Source organism: Hesperophylax consimilis, chromosome 24, assembly GCF_061612785.1.
Source record: "Hesperophylax consimilis isolate HC1 chromosome 24, BYU_Hcon_1.0, whole genome shotgun sequence".
Lineage (NCBI taxonomy): Eukaryota > Metazoa > Arthropoda > Insecta > Trichoptera > Limnephilidae > Hesperophylax > Hesperophylax consimilis.
In genome coordinates, this window is record NC_142859.1 from 25,308,084 (window position 1) to 25,330,376 (window position 22,293).

The window sequence follows — 22,293 nt, forward strand, 5'->3', positions numbered from 1 at the left end:
GTGGGCAAATAATTTTTAATACAAATAATTTTTCAATGTTGCCTTGAAAATAAATGTCAAATTAAAAAAAATAGAGATATATGTATGTCAGTGACTATAGATATTGTATAAATGCTTGAATATTCACTCTCACATTTTTTTTACAATTTTTTTTGGGATTGGCGTATTGTAAGAAGCCCATAAAAAATGATGTACGTACCATAGTCGCCCCACTCCAAAATTTGATTTTTTTTTACTCCCAAATATACAATTTTTTTTAACATAATATATTGACATAAAACCATAGACGTATGAATATTAGTAGACCTGCCCTAAGTGATTAAAAGCGTATTATTCCCCACTCCCCATACCGGTTCCATTGGAGCCGGCTGGGCTCGCGTATGGCTTCCCGTGAATCTTGAGAATGTGACGTCATCATTCTTGTTCGAACTAGCGTCGAGCTATGGTCGAGGCATTTTACAAAATAACACGGCAAAATGGTGGCTTTTGCTATGAAAACTTGTAAAAATAGATGTGAAAAAGAGAATAAACCCAATTGTCGTATTACATTCCATATGTAAGCATTATTTTAAGCTTATTCACATCGTATAATATGGAGCAGTTGTAGAAACATATACTATCACATCGAGATACATCTGGACGCAAAATACAAAGCCGTGTGCATAAGAATCAGGGATGTGCCTTTGCCTTTTGCGCTTTAGGTACGCGCTTGTTTCGTATGTACGGTACTGCTGGAACGAGAAGGAGTGCATATCACGTAATGCGCTAGGTTATACCGAGTGGCGATGTGTGATAGAAAATCATGTTTTTTGTTTTTAATTGAAAAAATGTCATCGGAAGGCAAAATGATGTCCAAGTTTTTACTCCAAATACTCTTAGGAATCGCTGGTAGTGTATATAATTTCATTTGTTTTTTTAGTTGTTTTACTTTTCTTTCTTAAAGATTTCAATATTTTATTATTAATAGGAACATAGCGGTTGTGACAACCCTCCAACATTGGTCGAATGTAGCGATTCCCAAGTGTGCGCATCGTTGTTACTGGGAAGTAAATTATGAACACTTATTAAAGTGTCTTGACTAAATACGTAAACAAAATATTCCACTCTGAAAATAGAAGAATTTTTTTTTGCCGAATTTGGACTTTGCAAATTTGTTCATAACGTGGCGAGTAATTTGCGCTCCCATGTAAAAATGTCTATTCATTCAAAAGCAGATTTTACTTTTAAGAACTAAATGGTGATATTAAAATGCGAGATGCCTATATACTGTCAGATTGATTTATTGACGAATCACAGTCAGCTTTACCCCCTTCGTTCTTCAACAGTTGATTTTACCCCTCACCTTTAATTTCTAGTCTATATATTCATATGTCTGTGCATAAAACATATATTTTATCAAAAAGTTATTTTGTTTCAAAGTTCAAAATTGACCAAGTCACCCCGTTTTATGATATCTAATTTCTTTCTTGAACAGATAATCAATATCATTGGTTTTTCTGGGGCCTAATGCTGCAAATAGACACGAGAAATTGCGCGCGAGCCGAGCTACGATTTATGGAAAAGGAACGAAGTAACCACAAGTGGCGTTTCGAGCCATTTGTAGTTGCTTTGTTTCTTTCGTAGTCGTGGTTCAGCCCGGCATTTCGGCTCGCGGGTTTATACTCACCCTAAGGGTTCTTGTTGACTGGATTTTTTTTTACTGGATAACAGGCCGTTGTGAAACGGGTATTCTTGTTCACAAGTCATTTATATAACAGAGAGAAAGAAAAAACTTTCATTTTTATTTTTATCTTTAACGGATTAAGTCTCGTTTTAATGTAAAATCGATTAGATTTCCTTCCATGCCGTACAATTAAGCCGCTTTTATAACTCTCCTTGGTTTAATCCGTAGTACTGGTCTATTTTGCACTAAAGTGATTAATTTTTCCATATTCTGATCCACATTTCTTTTCAAATTGCGCTACAAAATAAAATGTTTGGGAGTGAAAACATCTGTCCGTCCGGCGTCGTTAACTCACCAGTCTGTACTTAAACGTCGTTAGTTGTTAAGTACAGACTGGTGATGTTCCCAGCACTGACTGCACCGAGCCGGGCGACGTTCAGCCGAGGGACGGTGGGTGAGACGTCGGTGCGAATAATGCCAACGGGTGGATGACCGGTGCATAAACAAACATTAATACTTACCTTGACCGACTGAGCTACAGGTCCTTTGTAAAAACTGGACTATCACCTGTTGCCGTCAGCAAGAGCTCTAAGAGTTGGAAGTTCTTGGAAAAAATTGGCCACACCAGTTTTCTTTTAAATCGGTTTAGACCACACTTCTATTGATTTGCTGTTCAGTGTTGCTACAATACTTTCTAATTTATGTTTTGAATTTATGAATGTTATAATATTACTTTCACTCTTTTCAACTGAGCATTGTAGAGTTGAGTCGGACAGCCTGGCACATGTGAGATTTTTGTGTGTTTGATTTTTTCCTGATATTACATTTTATTACCAAATTTCATATATATGATTGAAAAATTTCCTTTGATTGTCCCGATAATAATAAAAGTATTTTATTATCTTCTTTTTTTTTTTGTAACAAATAGATATAACGATATCCTCACTGGGATCTCCCGTGCTGAGGATTTAATTTACATATTAAAATTTATGATAAAAGTGTTTTTTTTTTCTGAAATAATTATAAATATTTTACATGGTGTTTTTTGTTTTTTTGTTCTGTTGACAGTTTTCAGTTTGTATTTGGTGTACGTATATTAATCTATTTCTGATCTCTCCATGTTTTGTATCCAGCTTCTTATTTGAAATTTAAATTTTAAAATATTGTTGTGAGTTTTGAATAAGAGTGGGACTTTATTGTAGAGTTTAGTACCATAGTATGTATAGAAAGCTTGAACATGGCAATGTATAATGGATACAAACCTGTTACCGAGCGGGACATATAAATACGTCAAACGTAAACAGTATCGGGTACGGGTAGAACATATGAATACATCTTTGAAATATATGTTGCGCCCTGGAACGGGCGGAACGTATATTTCCGAGCATATCACACAGAAATTGACTTTTGAATTTATATATTTAAACTTTTTAAATTCAATTTTTCTATTTTATTTGTGTGCTTTTGTTTATTGTTCTTTAATTGTTCCATTTTTATATTTTTTGCAATCTTTATAATTGTTTGTTAAATATCTAATTTTTTATTTCGATGTTTCCATATTTTTGTTGGTATTTTCATTTATTTTAAGCATAAATAAAAAAATAATATGAAATTACGTCCTTCGGGCGTGACGTACTGAGACTTCCTAGTGAAAGAGTTTGCACCCGTTATAATACTGCGTAATTCAAAACGGAATTCCCCGGTTAACAGGTTAATATAGCAATGAACTCAAATTTGCTTTGAATTTAAGTGCCGTTTTGTCTTTGCCAAAATTGGGTCTGATTATGTAAAGAATTCAGCCAAACAATAAAGAATTTTGTATAATATTTATAAAAATTGAACTGACTATAATTTGTTATTAAACTGGACTAATCTCGTAAATTTATCAGATCGCAGAAAAATCTGTGATCTTATATAAAATAATTCACTCGGTCCTGGATACCCCTGATTTAATAGAACTAATACGATTTCATTGCCCTGGTCGCGCTAACAATAGACTGACTCTACCGTTCTACTATAATAACACACATACATTATCACATTATTACTCACCAATCAGTCGATTACACATTTTGGGAAATGAACATGCTAACATCGGCGACATTTATTTCTTAAAATTAGCGCAATATAAACATGCACTCAAAAATTATTTTTCCATAATGTAACTTTATATACGCAATATGGACATGTTGAAATGAAATGATGATATTTCTCATTGTTCTTTTTTTGTTATTTTTGGTTGTGATACACAAAATAATTGTATGTTATTTTTAAGTTTAAAACTACTATTATGTAATGATATTATTTTTCTTACTTTTGTACTCTATTATATGTTTATTTATAAAAGGCAGTATAGCCGTTTATGTATTTAAAATTAAAAATAATATTTTGATCACATTATCAAAATTGAAACTGATTTGTCAAGTTTTCTATTGCTAGTCATTATTACTAAGGCTTGCGGTAGTGATATCAGAAAAGTTGACGTGAACAACCCCTTAACTGATTTAAATTAATTAAGTTTTTACTCTTCTAATTTATGCCTTTTGCCAAACTTTTCAGTCAGCATTAAGGTGTCCACCATCGGGGCAGATGTGATGTTGTGCTGGACTCAGTAATGCTGTCTGAAATGTTGGCTAAAGAAGGAGGAAGTGCAGCACAGTATAATAACCTAGAAATAAATCATGATGCAAAACACTTTTGGCCGTGAAAATCTCAAATCGTATCTATGTTTTGACAGGTTATAAATATTTATTTATTATTTTTTTTAATTCCAGACTGACGGTGAAATCCTATGTGAAGAGGACGAAGACACCATAGAGGACAGTTCTAAATATGTGGGTGAAAAAGTCCATTCCAAGCAGGCGTGGTATGCGGGCGGCAATGAGACAGGTGATGGGAGTGTGAGCAGCGAAGGTAAAGCCGTCCACCAGGATGACATGTCTCTGGAAGATCGCTACGAGCCCATACTGTCCAGTATGAGTTGGGTGGAGAGGATGGACGTACTAGCTGCCCTAGAGTCACTGGTTTCAAGGGATCCAGGTACAAAGTCATAAAAATTTGTTACATTTGGATATTTCTTTCTGTTCTGTAAAATTAGACTTTATTGATGATGGTTGTTTGATTTGTAGTAGCGATGAGTCATTCATAAATGAGCCTCACAATTGAGCTAGTTCTTTTGATGAGCCATATTCGTACAAATCCTGGTAAACTGTAACACAATAGATATTTTAGAAATATGGCGCTATCATTAAGATTAATTGTTATTACATTCTCAGAGACATGAACGGAGTCTGACAGTCCGACATCTAGACTTGAACATATGTACCTACACCTACTAACTACCTTGCATCATATTTTTCTCGTGGTACTGTTACCAAGAGTCGTATGATTATTCATGCGCTTACGCTGGGAGTTGGGAGGGGTATCGGGGAACCTTAGCGGGGGAGCCGTATCGGGCGAGCATAGTATTCTCGTTGCTCATGCGCCCCGAGCTCACGGCTCCTTTTCAATTGAGCCGTTGTTCAATTTAATCGACTCTTTGAGCCTGACGAAAATATTGAATTGGTGCCGTAGCTCCCGCTCTTAATAAAATGAGTCACGATCGTTTCCTTTCAATTGAGCCGTTGTTCAATTGAATCGACTCTTTGAGCCTGACGAAATTTTGAACTGGTAAAACAAGACAAGCGCTCTCTTTATATTCACATTAACAAAATTTTATTTACAATTAAAATTTAGAAAAAGACAATTAAAATACTTTTATGTTATAATATTAAATAATGGATAGGTAGATACTTTTTCGCTTGTCTATATTCTTTAAAAAAATAGTACCAATTTTGAAAATGACTATTTTGAATATTCAAAGCAAATTTGAGTTCATTGAACTAGATTTCATGCAGGACTAACTAATGCACAGCACAGTGAACCGAAATTAGTATGTTTGATGATATTTTTTTCAGCCTAAGTCAGAGCGAAAACCTTACAAGAATTTTTATTTATAAGTACATATTATAAATAGTATGTAATATTTTTGACACTTCACCTGAGATTTCTACTTTATATTAAAAATTGAACAAAAAATATGACATATTATATTTCTTACTTTTGACAGTTATTTAGATATTTAAAAACTGCACAATTATTATCTAAAAAATTTGTTGCGAGATGGAAATATTGTAGATCTAGAAATTCCAGCAGAAAAGTTGTGCAAATTTCATGATGCTGGAGTTTTAAATTAAAGGTTTATTTTTCAGGTCGTGCGCAGCAGTTACATGCCAAATTATCTCACAGTATGAGAAGAAGAGGCAGCCTTCAAGAAACCCTTAAAAGGTTGGTTTACCTTCTTTTTACCTGATATGTAATGGCGTTCTATAAATCTATCTGCTCTTGAAGAAATTTGACAAGTGAAATATATTGGTTTTTGTGTTTAGGTATCAAGCGAAGCAAGCCAGAGCAGAACAACACAGAAGGGCTTTACAGAAAGAGAGATCTACCAAACTACACCAACTTTTGGATAGAGTTGAAGATGTTAAGGTCAGCATATCTCATTTATTTGGATAGAGTTGAAGATGTTAAGGTCAGCATATCTTATTTATTTGGATAGAGTTGAAGATGTTAAGGTCAGCATATCTTATTTATTTGGATAGAGTTGAAGATGTTAAGGTCAGCATATCTTATTTATTTGGATAGAGTTGAAGATGTTAAGGTCAGCATATCTTATTTATTTGGATATAGTTGAAGATGTTAAGGTCAGCATATCTCATTTATTTGGATAGAGTTGAAGATGTTAAGGTCAGCATATCTCATTTATTTGGATAGAGTTGAAGATGTTAAGGTCAGCATATCTCATTTATTTGGATAGAGTTGAAGATGTTAAGGTCAGCATATCTTATTTATTTGGATAGAGTTGAAGATGTTAAGGTCAGCATATCTCATTTATTTGTATAGAGTTGAAGATGTTAAGGTCAGCATATCTCATTTATTTGGATAGAGTTGAAGATGTTAAGGTCAGCATATCTCATTTATTGAGCCGATAAACCCCAAAACGAGTTGAAGAAATTTCTTATGAAACCAACATCAATTGTGTACTTGAGTTGGGCCATGTCAAGAGTCAGAATAATAGAAGAGTATGTATGAGACGATGTATGAATATGAATGAGGCAAGAAGTGTGTGTGTCAAGACCGAGTTATTTGGCGGTCTGTTTTCTCTGCCTACCCCTGCGAGGAAACGGAGTGATGGTTACTTAGTTAGTTAATTAGTTACATTGTGTCTGTGCATTAGAAATGGCAATCGGTCTTTTAACAATGGATTGTCTGAGATACTTACTCTAATCTTACCATTTATTGGATAACCAACATCTCTGCCATAGGTCACCCAAAGGGGTTCACTATGTTTGGTGACTTAGAAGAGGTTCCAGGGTTCATGTGGTAAGGTTTGTCCGGGTCTTGGTGACGGAAGCGTCTGCGCGCCAACCGCGTGGCAGTCCAGATCGAGAGAGACTGGTTGAGGGAGGCCTTTTGACCTCTCCAGCAGGAGTTTGTCGAAACAAAGCCTTGCACCGCCATGGGAGGGATGAATTCATAAGTCCAACTGTCTTGAACAGTAGGAAAATTTTCTCTGATACTCTTTAGCCACTATTTACTTGGTTGACCGAACTTTACACGTACATGTTGACATTATTTATTTGTAACATTTCAGGCAGCTAAGTTGACACTCATCGAGGAGAAGAGATTGCGGATGGAGCAGAGACTGCAAAGAGCTGCTGAAAACAGAGATCAGAGGCTTAAGGTAGTCTAGAACATCATATTAAATCAACATTTTACACATTAATCATTAGTTCTATTCAGAGATGTGCTTTATTTCAAATAAATCCATTTCAAATGGAAATGCAAAATGGGTATTTTCCATTTTGCATTTTAAATGCTTTTCTAAAAACCATTTTGCATTTTAAATGCTTTTCTCAATGCATTTTCCATTTTAAATGCTTTTTTGCAACATTCTTCCTACTATCTCCACTCATCTTTTTTCATAAGCCCCAAATATCAGTCGGTCCTCAACCTCGCTATGAGAGATAATTTACATTTGTCAAGTTGCTCCCTGGTAGGAGTCCTGGCAATTGAGTGATACCATTACAAAAAATACTGATTCAAATACTGAACATGGGGCCATGACGCTGTAATATTAAATGTTAGATAGCAGTTTCTATGTTTTTACTTTGGCAACATTAGTCAACATGGTTTCATAATCTGTAGTCGTGGTGTTTTTGGATTTACCATCATGTAATATGTTTGTTCTACATTGATTGATGTTCATTATTAAATGACAAAATTGTTTAAGAATTCTATAATTATTTTAATTGTTTGACCTGAGAAACCATTTTGCATTTTCAATGCATTTTGAAAATAGGTATTTTGCATTTTGAATTTGAAATACTTTTCTAAAAACCATTTTGCTTTTTCAAATGGAAAAGTTTTGACCCATTTCCATTTTGCATTTCAAATGGTTTTGGGTACCCATTTTGCACATCTCTGGTTCTATTATTACATTTTTCGATCAATCTGATGAAAATCAAAACTATGGAATAACTAGGATTTAACCACTTGAATATATTTACAAGCGTAAAGGTTGAATATCCGTCGCAAAAAATTCCAACATGGATGTGGTATTAGAGTGTGCAAATCAGTGGCGGTCAGTGAACTATTGTGGTAAGATTGAAAAATACGACTATTAAGGTTAAATGCGACTTTCATTATTATCTACGTGTCCATAGATGGCATTAATTTAATTATTTTATTTTAATACGCTTTTTGCAATTTATGCTGTACAATATTAAGACAAATTTTTTAATAGTAAATAAATATATAGTTTATCCGTGACTTAATCAAGTTATTTGCATGCCTCTCTTGAAACAATTGAGTTTTTATGAGGACAAAACTATTTATTCATATTCATATGCGTATGTACGGGCGCAAATAAAAACAATCTTCTTAATATTGTGAAGTATAATTTGCAAAAAGTGCATTTTAATAAAATAATTGATTTAAAGCCATCTATGAACACATAGATTATAACCAACGTCACATTTAACCCTAATGATGTTGTTGTAGCTCAAAAAAAAATAATTTTTCAATTTTAATATTTTGTATGAAGATTGTTTGGGGCTTCCTCAAACTGAAAGAATCCTGAAAATCTACATTATTGAAAAAAAAAAACATTTCTAAAAATATATTTTCAGCTGTAACAACATCAAAAATGTTTTTTCAATCTTACCACTCACTGAAAAGTTTACGGACCGCCACTGCGAGAGCCAAGCATAAGCATGATCATAAAAATTTTCTGCGCAAATGTGAGCGAAAACCAGTTGAATGATTAAGAATTTAATCATCTGTATGAATTTTTAAATAGATATAGGGGGTATTTCACTATCTCTGATTATGTTCTGACTAAGCACTAATCCGCGGATTAGTCATTTTTTCGTTTTCACTATATCTGAATAACGCTAACGCTCGGGTTAAAGTTCGATTTGACTAATCAGTGCTCGAACCTCACGTTAGGCGCTATTCCTCGAATCAAAGATGGCGTCAAAATATTCCGAGTTTGACAGCGGAGAAGTGAGTCGAATTTTGTTGCAAATTATTATGGATACCGAGGTTTTTGATTTACAGAAGCAGGTGAAAGGGCGGCGATGCGAAGGCCGCGAGTTTTAAGAGCTCGAATGAATTTGAATGCTTGTATGATCCATCCTGAATTATTTGATTGTGTTCAAAATAAGAAACAATGTATTAATTCGACACGAATCTATCTAAAATGACCTGATAATCAACATAACATAACCAAAAAAATGCACACTTTGCGGTGTGCGGACTGTGACGCATGACAGCCGTGGCAGTAGATGGAGTAACTGCAAACATTTTGCGATGTTGCCAGACTATTTCGAGTGTTATCTATCCGGAAGCTCGGAAACAATGGTGAAACGGTCGCCGTTGAATAACGAAGTTATTCTGATCTTTAAAGCCAGCCAACGGATAGCTAGTCAGATATTTAACCCGACATAGTGAAATACCCCCATAATATGTTCTCGATCGATTCGAGGCGACATATTCAAAATAATAACATTTGATTAAAGTGTTACATTTCTTATGCACTCTGTTCCCAGGACATAGTCAGAAAGGCTCACGATGAGGACGAGAAGTTAAGAGAGATTGCCTTCATCAAGCAGCTAGAGGCGGCTAACAAGAGACACGATTTCTTGGTGCTGTGTCGTGAACAGACTTCCCGGTTGAGAGAAGTCAGGGCCGACAGGATGAGGCGACTGGTATGTAATCAACTCATGTAAACATGTGCTCCAATTGGTTCCATGATATTCCATCAAAATGTAAATTCAACCCACCTTTAAAAAGTGATATAGAATCATTAAAAGTGATGAAACAAAAACTAGGTTTAATAGTTATCTATGTAACCTATTTAACCTAGTTTTTGTATCACTTTTCATGACTACTATCACTTTTTGGAGACGTGTTGAATTGTCATTTTGATGACATAAATGGTATTATTGATTCACCTACTCTACTGCAACTCATTCCTTTCAATATCCCCTCGCAAAGACTCAGAAATAATGAACTGCTCTTCCTCAACCATCATTCGAAAAATTATGGATATTATTCACCATTGTCCAGAATGTGTAGACTGGTCAACTCAAGTCAAAACCTTAACTTTTTTGGGATAAGTCTGAATGATTTTTGCCAGTCGCTAAACAAGTGACGGAATATTATAAGTGTCCTGTGGTCCTGACCCACGGCGTATTCTTGACTTGATTCGACTTGTCACTTTATTTTCTTATATTATATCTACCATATGTCTTTGTTTTCATGTACCTTTGACTACTCCTGTATTTTTAATTTTACTTTATTTGTGTTATTATTTTGTAATTTGGACGTTGTCTGTTAATAAATAAATAAATGACATACCCGGTCACCGCTCCAATTATAATAAGATTCAAACATTACTCAAGTTGTCTAGAAGGTATATCTAAGGTACATAAACAGTCAAACTTGGTTATAGCGATCACGGCAATAGTGAGTTAACGGCTATAATGAGCAATTACAAAAATATATTTTAGTTTAGACTTATCTTCAAATAATTGTTGACTGTTATAACGAGGTCGATTCAGTGATATACCGTGCAAATAATTTTGTCAATACAATTTCTGAATACATGAATGGGTCGTTGGGTCTGAAAAGATCGTTGGGAATTATAGTAACAAACAAAGGGGCGGCACAATGCGGCGTTTAACTGCCTGACCCACAACGGCGGCTGGCGGGAATTTCCTATCTCGCTAGGGATGGATTCATATTTTTATGGCACTACCTGTGTAAGATTGTCGGCTATGTTGACCATTGCTATCCATCGGTAGAGATGGCAAAATTTCGTTTTAACTAAAAACGCGAAAAAATATTTATGTTTCGAAAATAGGGCATTTATGAGTTTTCTTTGCGTTTCAAGGCATTTGAAAGTGTTTCCAGTGATTTCTATTTCGCGAATTAACGTGAAAAACTTGATTTTGGCCGTATTTCAGCTAAATTATTCTATTTAGCGAAATAGGCGCGAATTTCCCGAAAATACCGGGTATTAAAATAATATGTGAGAATTTCAAAAAATCGATATTTACTTTACGATTTTTTTATAATTTTGTTACTATTTTATGTGTAAATATTTAATATTTTTGTACTGTAGGCTAAAATTGCTTTTTGACATTACACAAATTGTGCGAAATAAATTACGCCTATTGATGTTAATCGCAATCTGCATTTGTTGTGTTTTTGTTCGACCCGTACTTAGAGTTTCCTTCCTTATTAATTTAATATTAAAATTAATTATTTATAATCTTTCACATGGAAATACTTGCAAATGAAGGTTATACATATATTTTACCAAAAAACTTAAAATATGTGCTAAAAACATTCAGGAAATACATTTTTTTCTATTTTGCTACAAAACGCTAAATTATGCCGCAAAATGCTATAAAACGCTAAATTTCCAATTGTTAATGCTAAAAAATCTGAAAATTAATGCTAAATTTCGCCATCTCTATCCATCGGGCATAATGTAAAATCTGCAAAAGTTAGGCGAAATTTGAGTTTTGCGAATTTGTTCCCTTTTTACGTCTTCTTTTGTATTACAACTCATCATCAATTATGTTTATGAAAGTACCTAGTTACGAGAACCTGCATCCCTGCACGGGGTAAATTTCTGGTAGTGATGCACAACTTTTTCACCAGAGCTTTGTTTATTTTTCAAACAGGCCGTGACCTACAAGTGGATTTTTTTTTGTTTTTCGTTGAGAGGGAGGCGGTTGACAGTGAAATTCAAGAGTTAGTTAATTCAGAGCTGAAACAATATGAAACAATATTAGCAAAACATGTAACAGTTTCATAAAATAAAAGAGAAACTAATTCACAACTACATGTAATACATGTCACTAAAATTACATTACCAACACAACTATAATTTGTAAGATTCAACAAAGTGCTGGTATATATTACGCTTAATTCTATAAACCTAAATATATGAATAGTACCTTTAAACTTGTTGCCCAGATCATGCATCCTATTGATTAGTGAGTGTGTCTGATTGTGTATGTATTACAGAAGAATGACATTACATTAACTCAAGGTTTCTGTTGATTTTTTAAATTTTGTGTTATTGCAAACCGGTTCTTCAAATTTGGTTCCATTTAGGAAATGCAGCGTAAATTTACCACAACTCTATAAAAAAATGTTCTCAGCGAGGGTTTTCAAGAATTACCCCAAACCTATAGATTTTTCTCTATAACCAAGTGGGCCGTATGAAATTGACATGCAGGCCGGGTCGCAAGAATGGGGCCACGGGTTGTGCTTCACTGGTTTGTGATAAGTAAAATTTTACAGCCGAAAACCAAAACTATTTAGTTATTTATGACAAGTGTGATTTTACAAGCGATAGGTACAGTACGCACAAGGTAATGATAATAAGATTGACAATTTAGTGATATTTTTCTTGGAAGCCTTGAACCAGGTGATGATAGTCATAATGTGTTGATTGTTTTGAAGAGGAAATTGAGAAGCGAAAATCTTTAAAACAATCATTGATATTAAATTTGATAAATAATTTGTGTATTTTTCAAATTTATTTTTTTAATAAGTAATACCTACTCGTATTTTGAAAATATTCTTTACTTTTGCGTATATATTGATAGTAGAGGCAGGTAGGTAGGTACATATGTACCACTTTTAAAAAACCTATTTTGGATATAATGATTAATGGCTATAAGGAGCAAATATAGTCAGTCGCCTTGTGATAATTATTACCAAGTTTGACTGTATCTTTAAATAGTATAAAATAAAGTCGCTATCCGCTTCCGTTTGTTTGTGCGTTTAGTTCTTCTAAACTACGCAGCGGATTTGGTTTTGATAGGGTTTTCGCTGTCATTTAGAGAATTTCTTCCGGAAGGTTTTTATATAAATAATACATTAGTATTATATTTATGGAAAGTAGTGAAATGTCTATGTTTTATAATAATATTTTCGGGTACTTACATTGTTAAACGCTGGCTAAACCTTATGAGATACATCAAAATAACATACTACGGAATTGTATATCTACAATTGTATGCCTACAAGGATAACTCCCAGCAACACCGGGTACTCGTCATGTAATATATATAAATCGTCAATCGTTATATGATAGTAGTTCGGAAAGCAACCACTGTTTGGCTATACATAAATCAAAAATTGGCATAGATACAAATATATTATTACGCATGTGACTACAGCCTTCCACTATTTTTCAACATGGTCGCCATTTATATTTCAGTCCTTGTCATAGCGTTCCAATTTGCAAATTCCTTCTGCATAAATCTCGACCACCTGGGATTGTAGCCAACCTGTCACATTTTGAAGATCTACATCAACGCTATGACAAATGCTTGAATTTAATTGGCCATTGTGTTGGAAAATTGTGTAAAGTTGTAGTTTTAAGAGACACGTAATAAAATATTCATATTTATGCAGATTTTTTTACTTATGTTAGCTCAAATGGTGTTTACTTTCGGAACAGCCTTTTAGGAGAACGCATTCGGGACAAGTCTAAATTGAAACAATAGAAAACAATGGCATGAAATTTGTGTCACAGTTATAATACATTATAAAATGATTGTATGAGAATTTTATTTATTTATTATACAACACTTCTACTATTGGAGCAAAAGACAGGCCGAGAATACGGTTTTCAAACCAGGCTGCAATCTACTTTGGAACTGTGGTGTATTTTCATGCATTGGTTAGGGATGGTGACATCACTCCTAAAGTGTGCCCCCATGTACATTTGAGGCTCTCACCACTTTCCCATCCCGGAATAAGTAACAAATGGTTACTCCTTCAGGGTACACAACAGGACTCTAATTTTTTATATTGATAAAAGACTCTAGGTATATAACGATTCTAGACCTCAAATGTCCCTGCATGAGGGGTTAGTGTATGTACAGTAATTTAACAAGTTATACACATATATTTGAGTTTAAAAAAACTGTTTCATTTTTATATGTAATATTTTGTAGGAGGAGAAAGCAGCAAAAGAAGCAGCAGTAGAAGAGAGACGAAAAGCCTTGGAGACGGAGCGAATACAGAAGTTGGACAAGATGAGAGAGAGCAGACGGCAGAGGGAGGAGCGAGTGGGACGCCAGCAGCTGCAGAAAGAAAAGGAAAGGGCTCAACTTGCTGAGGAAAAGGTAACATATAACATTTTATAATCTATCAAGTCAGTACAGCCCTCAACAAATCAGCTGTTAAGTTTTTGTTTATCACATCAATACTTATCTTGTTCCTTGACTTAGCCTTGAATTTTTTTCACATTTTAAACCCAGGATGAGTACCATTTGACCCATACATTCTGCAAAATTTTGATTTAAATCTTGGGTGCCGCTGATTCGCACACGTATGCTTCCGCGCCATGAGCATGATTTTCCCAATTTCATGGGTGTGTGTCAGCTGTCAGCAAAAATTTAAATCATGTGGCTGGTTTTCAAACTCTTGGTTTTTGTGGATGTTTAGATTGTGAAATTCATTATGCGTGACATATAAGGTAATAAGGCTATAATTGTTTTAAAGGATGTGGCAATTTTTTTATTTAATGTCTTAAAGATGCAACCATCATGTCGAATCGAGGAAGATTTGTGGGTTTAACTATTTATTTATTAACAAATTGCAACTTTACCAAATTAATGTGAAACCTCATTGATGGAAAATCTGCATGTAGGGACTGTCACCTGTTGATGTATTACAACCCAATTTATCAGGTTGTTTGGAAATTTTCTTCATAAGCATAATATTATTGTATTACTAGCTGTACCTCACCATGCGTTGCTATGGCTCAGTCTGTCTGAAAGAGAAACAATAGTGCGTGTTGCTTTTACGTCCAACAGATGGTGCTGTTTTTCAAAAAATCATGTTTTTACCTGTCACATGTGACATCTATATAATATAGGTTTATAAAAACATGCGCATATTGGAATGCAATGTTGTGTCAAAATTTCAAAGCAATCGTTGAAGATCTTTCGGAGATTAGAATGTTTTAAAAAAACACAAACATTAACATTTTTATTTATGTAGATTAAATCTTGGTTTTTGTGCTAAGTTTGTTAACCTCTCAGACAAAGACTTTTATCTACTATGTGTTCCTTTGAGAACTGTCAAAACGTGATAATTTTTGTGTTATTTACGAGTTTTGCTAAAAGCTTCATAACTCACGTTTTGGGAAACGTAGCCTCATTCTAAAAAATGTTTTGGAAAGATTATGAAATCCACTATCGCATTGTGTTGTTATACGTAAATATTTGCGTTTCTAAATATACATTTTATGAAAACGTCAAAAATACGTAAAAATCGCTTACAATTATTTCAAAGCCTTGAAAAATGTACTTTTTTCTGAGTATCATGAAGAAATAACACTTTATATATTGAAGAAATATAATTAAAAACTATTAGTCACCTCAAAATATTGACCGTCCAAACTAATATATTTTTAATAAATTATTTAGAAACGCAATAAATTATGAACGAACAAGATGACAGATTCAATCGGCTTAGATAATGCACTTCTACGTTCCATAGATATTCTTGAATACAAACGCGTAGCGTTATTCATTATCGATACTCTGTTTTTTAAATCATGGCAATCCGTATACTAGTGATGGAAATAAATCGATTTTTGTAAAATCTCGCGCGTTTACGTGAAAAGACGTTCTAATGTCTTGACTGCTATTATCATATTTACGTCTTTTGACGTTCTAATGTTCTGAGTGGTTAATGCAGAACTCTGCGTTAACATGTAATTTTCTTATTGTTTCTGTCAAATTTCACTGATTAAAAACAATTATTGTCCTTTGCTCTAGATGTTCCTCCATAGGGAATCACCAAAGATATTAGAAGAACGAGATATGCTATGTTGGCCGCCGGACCGTAGCCGGAGTACTACCTAATTAGGGTACTTTGAACGGTATCGGGACGTGTACGCACAGAAATCTGTTCTATGTATTAGTGCGGATACCTTAGCGCAAGCGAAGGTGTGCAGTAGTATTGGTGAACAAAACCGGCGACACTCGGCAAAACAATTCCACTCAGTACGAACTGCGCATAGCACATCTCGTTCTTCTAATATCTTTGGGAATCACTAATCCTCAATATGTCACCAATATTTCACAACCAGAATTTCTTTTACCTCACATGGTGTCCGTTCTTTTACTGACATGTGTAATTTCAATTATTAACAAATTTGGTGTTGTCTAGGCTCGTGGACGATCAGAGCGCCTGTCTGCACTCCTGGCGGCCCAGGCAGCCACCGCCCAGGCACTGCGACGTCGAATATCCCTGAAACAGAGGGAAACAGCGCGGCGCCACCAACAAACCATCTCCCTGATAAAGCAACGTGCGCTTGAGCTGTCTTCCCAGCGCCCTGAGGCGGGTGTACTAGAGGGGCAGACCAGTAATAGGACCAAGGTAACAATAATAATAAATAAAAATTAAATTAAACTGATTTTTGATTACTGTGCACCTTATGAACACACTTCCGGGGGGAAGGGAAGTCTTACTTGTTACACAGGTCCTGTTTGAATGGCGGGAAAGGTATTGTTGTCTGATAATTATATATTGAGGGGGTATTTCACTATGTCGGGCTAAACATCTGACTAGCTAGCCGTTGGCTGGCTTTAAAGATCAGAATAACTTCGTTATTCAACGGCGACCGTTTCACCATTGTTGCCGAGCTTCCGGATAGATAACACTCGAAATAGTCTGGCAACATCGCAAAATGTTTGCAGTTACCCCATCTACTGCAACGCCTGTCATGTTTTGCCGCAATGTCTATGGAATGCTAGCGTCAACGCCAATTGATCTGTGGTCAACGACGTCATCCAGTTTCCCGCCATAGTCCGCACACCGCAAGGTGTGCATTTTTTTGGTTATGTTATGTTGATTATCAGATCATTTTAGATAGATTCGTGTCGAATTAATACATTGTTTCTTATTTTGAACACAATCAAATAATTCAGGATGGATCATACAAGCATTCAAATTCATTCGAGCTCTTAAAACTCGCGGCCTTCGCATCGCCGCCCTATCACCTGCTTCTGTAAATCAAAAACCTCGGTATCCATAATGATTCGCAACAAAATTCGACTAACTTCTCCGCTGTCGAACTCGGAATGTTTTGACGCCATCTTTGATTCGAGTAATAGCGCCTAACGTGAGGATCGAGCACTGATTAGTCAAATCGAACTTTAACCCGAGCGTTAGCGTTATTCAGATATAGTGAAAACGAAAAAATGACTAATCCGCGGATTAGTGCTTAGTCAGAACATAATCAGAGATAGTGAAATACCCCCTTAATCAATTATATCAATTCCGTCAGGTGAAGCAAAAGAATGTTTCCTTATTCAAAATCGCATAGATAAAATATACAGTGAAACAGTTATCAATCGTTTTTGAAGGAATCTGTTGAAAAAAATTATGAATACGGGAAATCAATGGAAGCGGGAAATGGAAAAAAAAAAACGCTAAAAAAATATTCTTATTTCAAATATAACTTACTGTGTTTATTAATAAATATTTCAAATTCGAAATGTGTAGTGTAATTTTTAAAGTTTATTCTGAAATTTTAAATACGTACAAAACTTAGTTTGTAACTGTATTACTGCACATGTATTATAAAGTACGTATGTTGAAGAGTGTGCACTTTTTTCACCGGACGATTCATTTAGAAATGCTCAAAACCTAGGTAAGTATTTAATTAAATTCAAAACTTACAAAAGGTATTAAAAAAATTTAATTTAATCACATTGCTTACGGTACTGTTAATCGAAACCAAGCTTTTAGCCATGAAGTATAGTTTTTAAATGTATGTTTGCACATTAAAAATGATGATCAAGTAAAATATGTAAAATAGTAAAAACTGCGTGATTTAAACAATGAATGCGGCAAAACGATGCATGGAGTATTTTTGATGCGGTCTATTTTTGTGTGACATAAATTTTGGGACTAGAAGAAATAAGCGATAAATGCAGTAAAACAATTATTCGACGAACGATCAATCGGGATTTCACTGTATTCATTTTGCATTTTGCTCTTCAAGCTCAGTCAAAGTTTGAAGGAACTGTGTTTATTATTGAATTTAATTAGATTACCTTATGTTTTGTTCAGCCTTCAGAATTCCCTCGTAAACCGAGTCAGGACTCTACTAAGAAGAATGAAGATGGAACTCACACAAGAGATTCCATCACACCGCAGCGGGAATCCAATTCTGACGGAGGGACTGACAAAAACATGGGAGATGGTTCGTTGATTTATTGTTTTTTTTTATACTTATAACCTTTTTTTTTTTTTTATGTGACACCTCACAAGAGTGTCCCTGCCTGTGCAGTGTACAGACAGGGGAACTATGTCACCACCCGGTTGGGCGGCGTTGTGAGGCGGAATAAGGTAGGGGCTGTAGGAAGGGATTTGTTAATGCGGGCCTTGAAGAGGCTCGGATTATAGGAGGGGGGAAAAACAAATGCCGGTAGCTCGTTCCACATACGAGCCGACTTACACAAAAACGAGTTGTAAAAACGGCCCGTTCTCATGAAGCCAACGTCAACCGTGAACGGGTGTTCAGTTCGTGTCCGTCGAGTTTCGCGCACGTGCACCGGTGCATCAGGAATCAATGCTGCTAGCTCCTTGGAGCAGGCTCCATTGAAATACCTGTAGAACAGACACAGCATGCCTACATTGCGTCTATGCATTAGAGAAGGCAATCGGTCTGTTAACAACGGATTGTCAATCAGATCAGGTGCTCTCCTTTGCACAGATTCAAGCAGGTTTATCAAGTATTTTGGGGCACCAGCCCAAAGGTGGCTCCCAAATTCAATAGTTGGGCGGACTTGAGACTTGTACAGGGTCAGCAGCTGGTCACTGTTGAAGAATCTCCTAGCCCTGTACAAGACGCCCAACTTTTTGGAGGCCTGATTTACTCGGGCTTCTATGGATCCCCGATACTTGAGCTGGTCTGATATAGTAACTCCAAGCATTTCAATGGAGTCTTTATTGGGGAGAGTGCTCCCATCAAATTGCACCAGACAGTCATTGATCTTAACCTTACTAATAAACGTGTTTTAAATTTTACACAGCCGATAAACAACCTTTTATGTATGAAAAATGGTTGTATATTAGTTGTGTAAATTCAAAATAGTAAGGGCCTTAGTATATGGCTTTATTTACCTTGATATCTGGAATGTTACTAATATATTCATACTAGCTGACGTGTACCCGCCGTTGATTGACTTTTCTCTACTTTCTACAAATATAATATTCATGTATTATATATATAAACCTTCCGGAAGAAATTCTCTAAATGATACAGAAAACTCTATGAATATCCATTGCGTAGTTTAGAAGAACTAATCGCACATACAAACAGATGTGGATAGTGACTTTGTTTTTCTATTTAAAGATTGTTTGTATGTACATACTAGTATTTCTGTGATGTATACGTATTTTGAAATAATTGTTTTTGCTTTTCAGCTAATGAAGACAACAGGCTTTCATCTAGCCGGGAAAAGCACAAGGCGCAGAAGAAAAAACTGAAGAAAATCAAGCAGAGAATGTCCACAAAGTAATTAATTAATTCTATTTTTATTACTAAAATTAAACTGTTTTCTTGTATAATGTTATAACCAATCTTTATCTGACTGTAATGCTTTCTCAATTCATATTTATATACAATGGTTAAAACAAAAATTACTGCTGAGCTTTCAATCAACTTACTTATTGTGTTTTAACTCATTTTCTAGCTTTGTCAAAGTGATATTTTAATCTTAAATTTATAGGTTTTACCAAACTGTTTTCTTATCAATCACGTTTGGGCAATTTCATAAATACTTGTTTAACCCCTCGAGCAATTTTGGGAGATATTTCTCCCAGACATCAAACACCCGTAGAGCCTTTTTCGGAGATATTTCTCCCAGCCTGACACGTACATTCAAGTTTACGTTAGTTTAGTTTAGCTTGAATATTATTTGAAAAATAATATTCAAGGTTTGCAAAAATAATCAAATGTAATGCAAAATTATTTCCCAGGCAATTGACAGTTTGCTTTTGAGAATTACTTTGCAAAATATAGAGGTTCTAGGGGTTAACTGATTTTGCGATCTCATTTCGATGATTTTTTTCCCAGGGGTCAAGAATACGAGGCGTCTTACGAATTCCCAACAACGGAAGCGTTCTCTACCAAAAGCAAGATGTCTCGGTCCATCAACCAAATAGCCAGCATTGTCCAGCGGCATCACCATATATCCACCAACACCAACAGTCAGACCAACGGCTTCCACCAAGTGTCCAACTCCGTGTCAAGGAGTCAGAACAACATCCTGAAGAATGGGAGCCTGGATTCCCGAATCGGGTCTGTCCACTCTTCTCTCAGCGATCTGAGCAAGAACAGCAGCTTGAAGAGTGAGGGCTTTGTCAATGGAGGAGGGAATCTCAACCAGTTGGATCGCTTTTTGGGAGAACTGTCCAGAATTATGGAGAAACAGGTGTGTATTATGCTATTTTCGCCCTTGAGGTGATTTTCTCACGAAAACGGCGCTATAAAAATAATCCAATAATAATAATTATTATTATGTTATCATAGGGGCTAAATGTGTTTTATCTAAATTTTTTTAATATACATATACAACATAATATTTGTGTTTATTTTTGAGAGACTAGAATTAAATAGATAGGGAGTTGTTGCTAAAAATAAATAATGTGTTTTTATTCTAGATCAACCCCTCAGAGAAACTGGCGTGGCAGAAACTAAATGGCTTCTCTATACTCAACGACATCTTGTCCACTGGCACTAACGAAAAGGAAAACTTCACAGATATCTCCACTAAGTGAGCACACATTTTTTAAATTTTTGCAATCTAAAGATCAATAAATTCTTTAGATTGATGACTGAATTGAATATTTTTCTTAACCTCTCAGACAAAGACTTTTATTTACTATGTGTTCCTTTGAGAACTGTCAAAACGTGATAATTTTTGTGTTATTTACGAGTTTTGCTAAAAGCTTCATAACTCACGTTTTGGGAAACGTAGCCTCATTCTAAAAAATGTTTTGGAAAGATTATGAAATCCACTATCGCATTGTGTTGTTATACGTAAATATTTGCGTTTCTAAATATACATTTTATGAAAACGTCAAAAATATGTAAAATCGCTTACCATTATTTCAAAGCCTTGAAAAATGTACTCTTTTCTGAGTATCATAAAGAAATAACACTTTATATATTGAAGAAATATAATTAAAACCTATTAGTCACCTCAAAATATTAACCGTCCAAACTAAAATATTTTTAATAAATTATTTAGAAACGCAATAAATTATGAACGAACAAGATGACAGATTCAATTGGCTTAGATAATGCACCTCTACGTTCCATAGATATTCTTGAATACAGACGTGTAGCGTTATTCATTATCGATACTCTGTTTTTTAAATCATGGCAATCCGTATACTAGTGATGGAAATAAATCGATTTTTGTAAAATCTCGCGCGTTTACGTGAAAAGACTTTCTAATGCCTTGACCGCTATTATCATATTTACGTCTTTTGACGTTCTAATGTTCTGAGTGGTTAAATTAATTGTTATTTTTTCTTTCAGGACTCTTATAACGGCTGGAAATCTATACCGGATGGCTTGCCTAAACTGCCCACAGAACTGTGACTATGTAATTCTCTCCAACAAGATCATCTGCCTTGTAGATCTCATGTTGCAGAGGCTGCAGGTTTGTGCTATCCATTGTTTGTTTAGATCACCAGTGGCGGCTCGAGCGTGTCTTCGATAGTGGGGACTGTACTGAAATATCACTACCCGAAGAATATATAAAATTTCTTAAACAAAAATGTTCACGGACAGGTCACCTCCTAAAAGATTTCTAAACACATAATAAATTTAAATCTCTACAGATATATACCAATTTACAATATCTTAATCTGCATATAAAAATTCAGCCTGCGTTTATTTGTGCTCGCAAAACTCGAAAAGCAGCCGATTTTGCAGATAATTTCAAAGTTTGTTCTTATTA

At 35.0% G+C, this 22,293-nt stretch overlaps 1 protein-coding gene across 2 annotated transcripts in view; it reads left to right on the forward strand.

Annotated features, from left to right (window-relative positions):
• The window catches only part of ssp3 (SCAPER domain-containing protein short spindle 3), a 169,173-nt gene that overhangs the window by 16,466 nt on the left and 130,414 nt on the right, over positions 1 to 22,293 (forward strand). For both annotated transcript variants that reach the window (XM_089646332.1, XM_089646333.1), the window contains exons 4-15: positions 4,438 to 4,702; positions 5,914 to 5,989; positions 6,091 to 6,193; positions 7,359 to 7,448; positions 9,817 to 9,975; positions 14,254 to 14,424; positions 16,481 to 16,690; positions 18,389 to 18,521; positions 19,748 to 19,838; positions 20,400 to 20,757; positions 20,987 to 21,099; positions 21,870 to 21,993. In XM_089646332.1, coding sequence (XP_089502458.1) covers positions 4,438 to 4,702; positions 5,914 to 5,989; positions 6,091 to 6,193; positions 7,359 to 7,448; positions 9,817 to 9,975; positions 14,254 to 14,424; positions 16,481 to 16,690; positions 18,389 to 18,521; positions 19,748 to 19,838; positions 20,400 to 20,757; positions 20,987 to 21,099; positions 21,870 to 21,993 — 1,893 coding nt within the window. The remainder of the gene's footprint in view (positions 1 to 4,437; positions 4,703 to 5,913; positions 5,990 to 6,090; positions 6,194 to 7,358; positions 7,449 to 9,816; positions 9,976 to 14,253; positions 14,425 to 16,480; positions 16,691 to 18,388; positions 18,522 to 19,747; positions 19,839 to 20,399; positions 20,758 to 20,986; positions 21,100 to 21,869; positions 21,994 to 22,293) is intronic.